The following is a 13916-nucleotide window of genomic DNA, read 5'->3' as shown; positions in this document are numbered from 1 at the left end:
TCAAGTTTACTACTGATCAGCAGTACACCTTATACATACATTTTTCCTTCCTGAAAGATAATTATTTTCAGCATCCAAATAAGAAATCAGAAGCAGTGAGATGTTGGCTGACAAGATTACACTGTTGTTATGGAAAGCACATGTGTTTCCGAGACTGAGAAAAGATAAGGAAGTACAAGGTTGCTTTTCAAGTCTTACAAAAGAAGTGGATTGACAGAAACGATCTCTGATGGAGCTTTCCAGGAGACCATAGTGATACCACAGCTGCCAAAGAGAGCCCTCTGCTGCCATGAAGAAGTTTAACACGAGGATCTCTGAAGGCAGGAATCTTAACTACGCTTGAATGCGAGTGTCAAATGCATTTGAAGGGAAGTCTTGTTATGAGATGAAAAAATGGTCTACACAAAGCTACTTTGAATTTATCTTTCCTCAGCAACATGTCAAAAAGTTTATATATATATATATATATATATTTATGGCTTTCTCTAGGGAGAATTACACCACCTCATTAGCATAACTACAAGATTTTTGTGATCATAGTTATTTTTAATCTGATGGGTTTGTAGAACTGATCCCCTCTGCTGCTGTGTTTGCCAGCACAGATTCCCGAAGGGGGTAATTGATTTGCGTTCCCCAGAACCCATCTGTTCAAACATGGTCACACTGCTCTGCCAAGTCACTCCTGAGCAGACAGCTCTGTTTATTAGCCTGAGCTACCTGCTTAGCGAAAGTCTATTACCTAATAATATATCATTTTAAAATAGACTGAAAGTCATTTTAAAAATTGAAATGGAATTTAAAGGCTGCATGCCCAAAGCACTTGTGTTAGATGGCTTACTTTCTGTATCCTATTTCCTGCCTTTTTTGTCCTGTGCATTGTTAATGTATAGTCTAGTCTTATATAGTGCTTACATTCAGACTCAATTGTGTTTGAGGTCTGTGCTCTCGATGCTTCACATATTAATAGTGGAATCACTTCTGACTGATGAAGTTAAGTGGGAGAAATGATGAAAGGGATGGTGGCAGGATTGCTTTTAGTTGTAACTTTTTACAGTGGCATTCAGAGACATCCTAAAGATTAGAGTGGGTGGTTTTGTGTTTGTTGTTTTTGTCATAGAAGGTTTTTGAGGAAAGAGTTATGTCCTTTTCTCTTTACTGTTGGCACCATACAAATGGTGACGTGAAATACACGAAGCTGGAAACCCAGTTAATTCAACATGCAGTTTCAACTGCATGTCAAGTATTACTTGAAAAGCAGTATCTTCGTGTTCTCTAAAGCAATGTTACTTTTTGTTCCTTAAAATGTAAGCTACCTACAGATTAAACTCAAGTTAAGCTTTTCATACAGAACATCCCACTTAGTCCATTTCCACTGCTATACTCTTTATGTCACTGACAACATATATTACACCAGGAGATGGCTGAATTATAGTTTCTTGTTAGGAGAGACTTGTGCCATCTGTGAAGCCGAGCTGCAGGGCAGCAATACATTGTTTCCTGGAGCTTTCTGTGCCGCTCACCCAGGCCAAGACCACATATAAGTTGGCTGTACTTCTTCAGAGAGGTGCTCAATAAACCCAGAAATTCACCTACAAATCCCTGTGAGAAAATCTCTACACATAATTTTTTTAGGCATCTATGCCTGCTAGTACTAAGCAATGATACATGCATAATTAGGCATAAGCATGGCTTATATAGACAGTGATAAAAATAAACAAATGCAGAAAAAGATTAAAAGGAAAGAATATGATCAAGGGTGTCTGGATTAAACTTTTGTGTTGCAAATTGCAATTGCTGGACTCTTCAGAATAAAGTCCAAGATAATATATTGAATATAAGAGAAAATAGACTGAGTGCGCAAGCTGTATGTAGAAGGGTAACAGAAAATAAAACTATGAAATATGAAATATGACGTGAAACAGTATGATGAAGCTGGTGTGTATTGTCTCTTACAATCTGCTTTCTTGTTTTCCTTGCTGTGTAATTTACAGCCACCTAGAATTTTATTTGTGCCAAATCAGCAAGTAGCAGCTGCATTACCTGGGCAGTTGAGCCCAGAGGAAAGTTCTGTGGCTGTCACATCTTTTTACAGTAGGAAGGACACTAAGTCTGTGACTTCTCAAGCAGAAAAATGGTCCTATCTATGTATGGAATATTCTGCATTTCAGATGATTTGTCCATACAAGTGTTGTGAACATAGATGCCAAAAGCCATTGTAAAAGTAAAAATAAATGGCACCAGCAAGACTGTTTTTTACTGTTTGTTGCATCTTAAAGAAAAAAAAGTAGGAGGAAGGGAAATCAGGAATGCTATTTGTCCTTTAAAAAACAATCAACCCCTAGATAATAATATTCTTTAACAAATCTACACTTAGAGAATCATTTTTTTTTTCTTCTAAATATCCCCAGTGTTCTGCGAGGGCTGTATATCCGTGCAGATTCTGACCCAACAGACACAGTCAAATTCACTGGGTTTCTCATAAGCACATTGTATTCTGCCAGGATTTAAAATAAATTTTTAGATTTCCTGATTAGCAAGGAATATCATACCCTCTGACCCCATAAAAACAACATTTGGTTTCTTGGTTATGGGATCTCAGCAGTCCTTGATTGTGACAAGAGTAAAAGTTATTTTCTGTCTATGTTATGTTTCTTTAGCAAACGTTTTAAAAATTGCTTAAAGAACCTAAAAGGTCATTTGAAAGCCTTATTTTTATTGTCACTGCCTCCAAAATACATTCCATAACTCAGTTTAATGTGATCTGCAGCAGGCCAAGAGTTTTACAAGCCAAGATATTATGTCTAGTCCAGTCCAGTCCAGAGACACGACAGAGTTCAATGAAGAGGGGAGAATGAAGATCTAGTTTGAGAAATGTAATTTTGCAATGCCTATAAAACATGGAAGGAAAATATCTCTCTGCATTCGGTTCTGATGACTGAACGTGTCCCTGACCTCTCCTAATGTGAAGGAACCCTACCAAATGCATTATGAGGAAATAGAAGAAAGTCTGAGGACATCTGTTTAGCAGCATGTCAAGACAAGGTTTGCCCACCTCCCTGAGTAGTTCTTGCTCCTGTAGATAACTCAGCCACCTTCTGGCTTCATCATCCACAAGACTTCACAGCCCACAAGCCAGTGCAGAGAATAGTGAGAAACTCTCTTGTGCTACTACTGATGCTGCATCCATCAGCTGTATTGTCAGATGAGGAAATGTACTGTAATTTGCACATACTATATGTAATTTTCTTACAAAGATACCCTTTATCAGGACACTTTCATCTCCCTAAGTGCAAAGTCCTGCAAACTGCAAGTGGATTCATCTATGTCAGGTTGGCCTTTGGCACAGGAGCTAGAAGTCACTCATTTGAGTCTGGACATGATTTCTCTCAGCTGTTATCCTTCAGGTTGCTTGTTGATGGTGGACAGCTTTAATCTAGCAAGTAGTTGCAGTTCTTTGCAGTATTTGGCCTCACATGCTAAGTTTATACAAGTCAGCAGCTGACTGTGTTTATGGGAACCATTCTGTCATTGGCAAGATTCTTCACATCTTTGCTTTTTATTAACCATTTTCTTGTCAGTTTCATTGTGACTGCCAAGCTCTTGCATTGTTTGGGGCTGTTTCCTCAGAACTTCCGACCTTAAAAACTCAGGTCAACGAGATGTCTTAAATCCAAGTTATCTTTCTCTGTATTATAGGGAGAGACCTGAGATAACTTAGATCAGCTGAGGGTTTCAAAGAGATTCTTTTGCTTAATTACTACTGTATGTGTCCCAGCAATTCACTGAGTGTTGTCATTCCTTCTTGCTTTGCAGTGACAAAAAAAGTACAAACCAGAGGTTGGTCTCCATTGTGTGTCATGTGGCAAACCCAGCACAGCGCACTGGCCCTTGTCACATGCTGCATACAGTATTTTTTTAAGTCATCCAGGGGTTATATGCAAGGCTCTCAGACTAAGACTTTAGTTTGTTCAGTAGGTCTGCATCTGGAGATTCAGAGAGAAGTCTTGTTTATGTAAAGAAAACTCCTCTGTTTCCTTCTTTTTTTCCTTTTTTTTTTTTTTTTGGTTGGTTGGGGTTTTTTTTTGTTTGTTTGTTTGTTTTCGTTTGTTTGTTTTCCATGAAGATGGTTTCAGCTGTGGTATTGTAGCACTGGTTATGATTTCAAAGTAAACTCATGAAAGTTTCTTCAAAGAGACCAATATGCTATTGTAAATCTGTTTGCCTTTTCCTAGTAAACTAGTAAGTAATTCCGTAACTTGGGCTGATGGAGGAATTGAAACAGCTGTATTCTGCTTGGTGGAAGTTACAGAGGCACACGTTTTCCTTTCCAGTTGTCAAGAGTCACAGTCACATATGTGCAGTAGTAGTTGCACTGGCCTAAAGAATGTTGTTCCAAATTTACTTCGGCATAAGTAAGACCAGGATTTGGCTTATTCCGGTACCTGACCCCACCATTAGCAGAGTATCTCAGTTCCTATAAAACATTTACAAATAGGAATAAAAATTGCTTGTTCCCTCACTGTTTGTGTCTTACCATCTGACAAGAATAATAACTTGGTTTTACAGTGGTGGTTGTGCTCCGATTGTGAACGGGAGTGAATGACTGCGGTCTGAGTGTATCAGGGATGTGTGTGAGAGCAGTCATGAATACATTTGGTTTGGAAATTTGTTCTGCACTTAGTTTGCCAGTTCACTTTTGCTTGTCGTGGGAAGAGGTAATATTGTCGAGGCAGTCATCCGGTGAAAGTTTTGTCTCTTGTACTCGTGTTTTTTTCTTACAAGTGACAGTTTCCTTGCTTCAACAATATAGCTGTTGTGGGATAGTTCATATTTACAGAGGAAGAGCAATTTCTTAGTGAGCAATGTCCAAATCCATTTTGAGTCTAGTGAACTTTCCAGAAAGCTGCTCTTAAAATCAACATGTATCAGTCTATGTTAATACCACTCCACTGTTGGTGGCCAAGCTACCTATGGTGCCTTCTTTGGCTGCATGCTATAGAGTGTACAGAAAAAAAAAATGTGTTCAGGAGAGAGGCAGTGCAGGCAATTAAGCAGGTGAACAGCTCAGGGAAATCTTTCCTTTTAATGAGAGAAAATTTTCTGCTGCAGCTTTCTTGTATCTGTTCTTTTGCTCCTGGTATAGTTCATTTTGATACAGAAATAAGCGTTGTATGATTCACTGAGGCCATAAGACCTTAAGGTCTTACTCTCGAATCTGGAAGTGAACATTTGTCACTGTAGATATGTGTATATCAAATCTGAGAAATATGAGAGTGCCAGTGACAAGGACTGATTCAAAACTCTGTTGAGTATTCAACCAACGTCATGGAGACCCAAGCATATTTGAAGTGTTTTGCTCTTCTGATAGCACTTGTTTAGTCTTTCATAATCTTGGCTTTATCAGTTGCATTTAATGCTGTGCAGCTTTAAACTAAGCATTGTTAAACTTGGAAGGTGTTGCTGATCAGTATTGTAGGAAAAAGTGATTATCAAAAAAGGCTCCATGCAGACTCCTGGTGATCTTTAGTAATTATGCAAACTTTACTGCAGGAGAAAGGAGTCAATCTTGAAGGAAATCTTTCAAGTAAGTGTTTGGTAATGGTGGAACAATTATACATGTAGCACTGTAAGTTCATTTAATTTCAGTAGTTGATGGAAATAATAGATCATATTCATCTTACCTGCATGGTATCAAGTGTTCGGCCATGCTGTATTTTCCCTTTCTGTTAAGTCCTTGTTTTCTGTACCGATCCATTCACTCCTCTCACTCCTGCTAGATCCTTGAATGTGACCACCCAGTTTCAGTTCCATGGAGTAAATATCTTCGCAAATTAGAGGTCTTAATTATATTAGATGATAGCAATGCAAGAAGTTCTCAACCACTGTCTGCAATTTGTTTCTCTAGAGTTTCCTCTAGACTTCATTATTTTGGGACTCTGAGTATATTTTGTTTAACGTGGTCATTGTTTATACTTTGCATGCAGCTTAAACTTTTAAATGTGCATTTGTACTTAAGGAATATTAAATTATGGCATGAACACCCTGTTTGCATCTTGAGCTAAAACGCATTCACTTGGAAATCTTGGCAACAGAAAAACAAAGACTGTGTGTGCAGTCATATAGTCACTTATTTCTGAATAAAGAATGAAAATGCAAATTTTAAAAGTTTATGTTATGGTTACTGTTTAGAACACTTCTTAGCAAATTAAGAAACAAAAATTTGACCCAGATTTATCATTTAAATTCATCTAAAATGCTGAACAAATGACTACTAATGACAAAGATGATACAGATGGGGTTGGGGGGGGAACATTACAGAAGCAAGTGGAGTGTGTATGAGCACTGTATTTGTAATGATTTGAATTGACTATAAAATTATCATATTTTAATCTTTTACGTTTAAGAGGTTTATGTTTACACCTTGAAAGGTTCACGTAGGATTTAATAGTGATAAATTCAGTTGAGATCTATAAAGATCCAAAAGCTCTTTTAAAAATTCTTTATGAGGTAATAGGGCATATAATACTTTCTATGGACGGAGAAGCAACTTATGCAATTTCAGAGAAAAAAAAAATCTTAAAATGCTGGGGTATTTCCTTAGAAATCTTTGTTGTCTAAATGTCAAATGACAGATGGCTATTTGCCTGACTTTTTGGAGTTGCTGGGTAATTGATGGTCCCCTTGGTTTGGCGTAGGGCATTACTCAGTATTTCTGAACTTGAGAACCTGAGTACGTAGCAACTCTGGATTTGATTCAGCATGCACATTAAGTGTTTTTCAGCTGAAAGTCTTGTGTAATTATCACTTTTAATTGATTGCATTTTCTTTTGTTTTATTATTTTTATTTTGCCTACTTTTGGAACGTATGGCCATGCAGTGAGAAGGACACTAAAGAGCGGACTGACCCCGGAAGAAGCCAAAGCACTGGGCCTCATCAGCACCTCTGAGATGCAGGTTTGACATCCCAGAGGTGGCAACAAGAAGAGCCGTCATCCGAAACACACAGGCTGACAACCCTTTGGTGTGGCGCTGTCCTGCCAGCCTTGTCTGCTGCTCCCAACGTCCCATCCTCTATTAGTTCGATGTTAATAAGCAACACAAAGCGGAACGCCACCAGCAGGGCGGAAGAAGGGTGTGCCGCAGCCCAGCACGACATCCTGACAAGTAGCTGAGGAAGCATATGAGTGCTTGTAGGTGAAACCTTACGCCTGCTTCTCTCGTGGTGTGTTGGTGTGGGTAGGAGGGGGCTCTCTCTGAGTTATCTGTCACTATGTAAGCTGCGTTTGCGTTGGCTTTCCTTGTGCCCTGTTTTAGTTATTGTAAATGTATGGCATTTTGTCAATGCAATGAACAGTCCTTAAAGAGGCAAAATAACTCCTGTTACAGTGACCCCAATTTTCCTGAAGCAGATTCATTAAGCAAAGACACACAGTCTGTGCAACCCTGTGGTGTGTTTTTTTTCTATTTTATTTTATTTTTATTTTTTATTTTGCCACCAAAGAATGTAAAAAATGTATGTGTACCTTTGTATATGTACAGAATGAATGTGTGGATATGTGTGCGTGTATCTCTACACATACAGTCATGGTGTGAAGTCATGCTCCTGCTGAAGCTAGCTGGACCATGATTGTCACTCTGGGGCCTTACAGTTCCACCTGGACAGGAGGAAAAGAATGTCTTTTTGTAGGAACTCAGTGTTTTTCAAAGGGATTCATCCTGTGGGGCAGGAGATGGCCTGCAGTACAAGTGGAAAGTTTAGGATCCCAAATTCATGTGTATTAATACACACTCATACTGTACATAGCACCATGCACACAGAGGAGAGGTCACAGAATACTTCCCTCTTGATGAGCTTTGGCTATGCTTTCCATTTGTACAGTTTCAGAGAAAACTATACGAACAATTTACACACTTGCTAAATGCATTCAGATGGTAAGATCAAGAAGTTTTGTTCACTTGCCTGTGCCCTTCATGCTGCTTTTCTCTGCTGCAAGATAATGTGGCGGTGATTTTATTTCAAAGTAATGGATCTGAATATGAAATGGCCCTGCTAAAAGCCTGCTGTGTTTTTGCTGTTCTCTACTCTTTGTTTTGTGATTATTCTTGATGCAAGTGGAGAGGGTACCCCAGTGAACACTCCAATATGCTTGCCCTTATCTCGCTGTTTGATAACTGACTTTTGTAATTGCCCTCAGCGTGTGTATTTGAAGAACCTTTAGTCAACTCATCTGCGTTTAAGTGGAGGACATACACATTGGTGAAGATGAAATGAACACAATCACCCTAGCCAGTGCTGAAGCATTTTGAAGAGAACTGCAGACAGCAGTAACATAAAAGGGAACTTTTCAAGCCAAAGTCTGTAAATGACCACTTGATCCTCAAGGATGCACAAGATCATATCTTTCCATTGCCTTAGACTCGAAGATTAAGCGGGGTGTGCATAGCAGTAGCAGCTGAGGCTTCCTTGAAACCAGGTAGCTGGGGAACTGTAGCAGTTTCGTCATGGTAACAAAACACACTTGAAAAGCAGAATTAATTAGTCTATGCTGGGCTTGTAATGCCATAGCTATGTTGTTTCTGGCACCCAAGGTAGGTCAGATATGTCCACATGTTACTTTACTCTCATTAAGGACAGGATAATCCCTGAAGATTGCACAGGATACTGGCACTAAACAGAATAAATCTTTGAAACTTTGGTCATCCATTACGTCACATTGAACAGAACATCCAAGTGATTAGAGAACCAGGTAGTTGACAGCACTACAATGAGATCTGTGGTGGAGCATCCTATCTATGCTGTCTCCCCTCTTAGTAGTAACATTTCAGTCTTTATTTGCTGTTGCCTTGGATCTTCATGTGTCAAGGTCTGTGGAGTAAGAAGTCACTTGTGAGTAAGGTTCTTAAGGACGGCATTGAGTTGGATGTGGCTTTCCCCTCAGTTTCCTAAAAGGCCAATTTTATAAGCAGGCAGAAGGCAGTAGCTGTGTAATTAATAAATGTGTTGTGTATTGGAAAGCTATGAAAAGGCAGAAGCTGGTCAGGAAGTAGAAAGAAGCGGCATATAACTATATCACTGTAAAATAAGCAAGACCTATTAGCATCTGGGCTTGAAAGTGGATCTTATGTGCTGCTTACCTTTATGGAATTTTAAAATCTCTTTTAAGGATGCTTTGAACAAAGAAAGGAAGGTAATGGGGGTATGTGGAGGTCTTTGAGGTCTGAAAAAAGAGGAAGACACCCTGAATGTAATGATGATGTTGAGCTGTTATACCTGTTTAGTGATAAAAGAAGCCCAAATGCAACAAAATGTATTTACATCAACAGACGTTCTATATATGATTGAAGGGAGAGAATCTAACATTTTTCAAATGTAATGTTTTAATAAAAGTATGCTGAATGTGCAAAGTGGCTAGCTGTTGGTGACCGCTTGCTAACAGGAAATCAATCTGTGTTTTATTTTGACACAGCGCAGCATCTGTGTCTGAAAAAATGATGTTGCTGATGACTTTTAAGTAGTTGGGTGTATGTATTTTCCAGGAATTTTGCAAAAATTCTACAAAATTTCATGTACTCCTTATCAAGGAGAAAATTAGATATGGTGAATGGGGTTGGAATAAGTCAAGAAAAAAAATACCAATTTCTTTCAGATTAGCTGGATGCTATTGTATACATGTAAAGTATATCCTTCCTTGTCCGTTTTTCCATTATGTTTTTTCTGTGCTTTTACCTGAGCTTTTGCTATCTACCCGTAAAACTGATACCAGTTTTTCTGAAGGATAATTTGTTCTTGTTTATGCAGTAGTAGGCAGTAAGATTAATCCATCATTGGCAATGTTTACTGCAACAGTGTTTTCAAAAACAATGACAATGCAATAACTACAGAAATGTTTTGTTTCAGTTCTGCCTAAAAATGGCCAGTAGCCCAATGTGCTAATATTTAAGGTGGTATTATTTCCTCCTGAGTCTGCTGGTATGTCCTACTGTGGGAATAACATTTGTTCCCCTTCATCTAACCAGTGGATTCCAGATGAAATGGAGGAATTGGCTATATTTGCATGCCTCTTTCTATCTAATCATGTTCTAACCTTCAGGATTTGAGTTGCTGCCTGCCACTTCACCATCCAAAGAGCTCACCATAAGGATATACCAGTTGTTTTAAAATGCATGTGAAAGGAGGTTTATTTCTGTGACAAATAGAAAGGTCTTGGAAATGCAATCTAGTAACGTATGTTCCCGTTTCTCACTTAGAGATCCATTGAGGCTATTTTAAAACACTTGCAGCCATAATAACTACCTCTTTCCCCTTTCTCACAGTACCAGCCAGTTGCAAATTTAGGGCCCAGGGTTTTGTGTCTCCACCAAGTTCTCAGAGTCATCACTGGTGTTCATTTCAGCACCCATCTGCTGCCAGTAACTTGTCGGTCCATCTGTCACCCTAATACCTTCCTGATCAGGATGCTGAGGTAAACTTTAGCATATGAAATGGCCGCCAAAGGGAAGCTGTCCTAATTTCCTTTCATGTCCCTTGGTGTTTAAAAGCAGACTGTATACAAATACTTTGTGTTCCCTCACTCCCAAATGAGGGATAACTTTCAGTAGCAGTTACAGGGCTGTGGTGAAGAAACACCCCCAGGGAATGCTGTGTGCCACAGCTGGGAATGAAAGATCCCTCACAAAAATTAAATGCATCGCTCCTCACCATTCAGTAAGTCCAGGCACCAGCCCCATGGATTCCAGATGTTTTATACCCCATTGGCTGCTCCATGTGACCCTTCTCTTTGGTATATCCCTATCCGTAATCCAAAACCAACCAAAAAAATGGTGTTTTAATGAGGGTCTTTCTTGCTCTGATAAAGACTAGAAGCAGTGTCAAAAGCAGTTTTCAAAATACATTTCTTTTTCTCTTTTGATCCCCCTTCATTGTAAGTGTCTGTACTAATTTACTCTTAGCAAAATAAGGCACCAGATTTGTAGGTAGACGAGACTTCGGTTTTCCCATAATAAAAAGTCACATGCAAGTATCCAGATATGCACTCATGCCCCAGTTTAACAGAAATTTGGAGTCAGAGCCCTGACATGACCCATCAGCGAGGGCCTCCGGCAAGGTGCTGTGTTCCCTCTGAGGGAGCAGATAGCAACGAGGCAGGACAGCACCGTCAGTCCCCAGTGTGCTGCGCTCTTAGCAAACCCTGGCTAGCAGCTGCTGAAAAGTCGCAGCAGAGGACAGAGCAAATGTAAGCAGCTCAATGCCACTGCAGTTGCAGTGATTCCTCTTGCCAGGTGTCTGCTTGATGCTGGTGTCCCTGGTGGTGCAGCAGAAGCCAGCATCTATCCAAAACGCTGTCAAAACCATTTGATCAATGATGCTGGTCTTTATTCAAGGGCGCGTAGGCTGGGTGTTGTTGTTTTTGCAACACTTTGACTTCATCCGGATGAAATGGGGACAAGGAGGCAGCCCAGCATTTTCCCATCCGCTGTCCTCCCGTGACCACTTGTAGGCAGGTGTTCGTGCCACCTGCCTTTAGCTAAAGGACGTGCAGGGGCACAGTGTCCATGGGCACATCTCTCCTCTCTCTTTGCTCCTGCACACTCACGGCATGTACACCGCTCCTCTCGCGACCTTCAAGGCGAGCTGTGCGTGCCGATGCAGGCAGAGAGCTTGACCCCGCACCGCGTTCAGACAGCTCTGGATTTCCAGCATCTGGACTCAAGAAACTGTCTAAGCTGTAAGGACTATGACTGTTGATGTTTCTTTGCAGGGAAAACTGCCAGGTACTTACAGGCTCTGAAAGAAAATAAACCGAAGCATTTTCGTAAGGGAAAATGTTTGATTATGGGAAAATAATGAATCTGATTTGCGAATGCATGAACAACATGTAAGGCTGGGGCAGCAGCTGACTGAACTGGCATTTCAGATGCAATAGCAAGAGGTTTTTGGCAAGCAGTTTAGTAGTTCCATAGCAAGTAATTCAAGGAGTTTCAGAAATGTTGTATAGTTCTATGTTTACGCATTAAAAAAAAAAAAATATTTCTAATTAGTCCATTTCACATTGAGTGGCATATAGAGATATATTTTGTTTAATCACTAACACAGAGGCTTCTGTGAAAGAAAAGGTTTATTTGTAGCAATGGGTGCATTTCTCCTTTTTAAAGACTGTCTTTGCGCGTATAGTGTCCTTTTTTTGTGAGCTGGGAATTGTAAAAAAATGTAAAGTAGAAAAGGACGTGTTTCTTAGACGAAGGAGAAATACTGTAAAATTGTGTAAATGTCACTACTCATGTTTTTTGTGTTCTGTGTAGTATAGTGTAAAATAGGCTTTCCAGCAGTGTTATTCTGTGAATTGTAATTTAAAAAACAAGCCATGCATGGTCAGAGATATTATCTACAGGTCCTTTTGTTTGGTTGAGTTTTTGTTTGTTGTTTTCTCATTCTAGGTAAATTTGTTCTATGTTAAATTTAATTGTCTATGAAACTGCATATTTGTTTCTCAGTTTTATTTCATAAAGAACTTGAATTACTCTTTCAGATTTTACTACACACAAAGCTCACCTACAGTTTGTATTCATCATTCAGAAGCTTTGTCACATTTAGTGTAAACCAGGAGGGTTTTTCTTTTTAACACACCCTTTGTCTGCCTCTTCTCCCCACACTCTCCTCACTTTACTGTCTGGAAAGATGCAATCACACTTTTTTTTTTTTTTTTTTCTGTGCCATGCAGGGTCAATATGGAAAATTGACCGCAGACCTGTGTCCAAAATTTCTTGATATAAGTAGTTTAAAAGCTCACCTCTACAGCATTATGTAAACACATCTTGCAATAAAGCTTTATAAGGCACTGACTGTGCTGGTTCTGTTTTTGTTCATGGAGCCAATGATGGGAGCTTTGGTGAGAAACGGGTGGGAAGGGGATTGGTTTTGGGGTTGTTTTTTTTCATATCCTCTAAGTACCTGCAAAGCTAACAGGTGGACTACAAAATGGCTATTATTAAACCACCTGGGTGGTCTGAGCATAACAAAGTGATTTTTTACCCCCTATTTTGCAGTTTGAATCCAGTTCCTAATCTTGAGTGAGGAAAATGAAAATGTGTCTCTGGTTCTCAAGGATTTCAGTAATCCAGCCCTACAAATCCTCACTAAACATAAAGGGTTACTGCTCACTGCCACTGGCTCTGGGTTGGTTCCTGTCTTAAAAATATTCTGTGTTCAGAGCACTTTGTGTAAGGGATGAGATTTATAGAAGCAAATATAAATAAAATGAATGACTACCTGTATGTGGAGGAGCATTTCATATCACCTCATCATCAAGATGTGAAATACTTGCTGTGTCTGCCAGTGCTTCAGGACTGTAAAGGTGGACAGTGAAACGAGACATGCCTTTTAACTTGGCTGAAATACATCGCATGCATCACCCGGCTGTATAATTTTCTGGTGGCCACCTCTGAGCACCTGGACAGGTGATGTTCTTGCCATTTGCCCTGATCGCTGGGGTCTGATTCTTTCTTCCTTGCAATTTCCTAACACTTCAGAGACTGAGTCGGCAACCAGAAAATCTCTGACCCTACTGAGAAGAAGCACAGCGATTCTGGCGCCTGCCCTGCCCACAGGTTCGGTGGCTGTGGTGAGGAGCGGGGCTCAAAGTGTCACATAGAAATGTGAAGTGCTTAGATTTCCACGGCTAGTCCTGCAGCACACTGTTTGCACGCAATTGGTCTCTGGTGTTGTGCATATTATCAGGTCAAAATACATTATTCTGAGACAGATAGGTATGTTTATAGTAGCATCCTGGAGGATTAAATAGGTTAACTGAGCGTCTGAGAGAGTTTTCACGTGAGGTTTCTGAGGATATAGAATCTGATATAAAATATTAGGTATGTAAGCCTCCCTAGGGAAAGGCACTACCTTCCTTCTTTTAATT

The 13916-nt window shown here is 39.8% G+C and overlaps 1 protein-coding gene across 9 annotated transcripts in view; it reads left to right on the top strand.

The window, feature by feature from the left end:
- The window catches only part of FHOD3 (formin homology 2 domain containing 3), a 410386-nt gene extending 397550 nt beyond the window's left edge, over window positions 1–12836 (top strand). For all 9 annotated transcript variants that reach the window (XM_083826789.1, XM_083826793.1, XM_083826785.1 and 6 more), the window contains one exon: window positions 6878–12836. In XM_083826789.1, coding sequence (XP_083682915.1) covers window positions 6878–6960 — 83 coding nt within the window. In that variant the 3' untranslated portion in view covers window positions 6961–12836. The remainder of the gene's footprint in view (window positions 1–6877) is intronic.
- Window positions 12837–13916: the final 1080 nt, after the last annotated feature.

This window comes from Anser anser (genome assembly GCF_964211835.1).
Source record: "Anser anser genome assembly, chromosome: 2".
In the NCBI taxonomy this organism is placed as follows: Eukaryota; Metazoa; Chordata; class Aves; order Anseriformes; family Anatidae; genus Anser; species Anser anser.
This window is presented reverse-complemented; position numbering and strand designations above follow the sequence as displayed.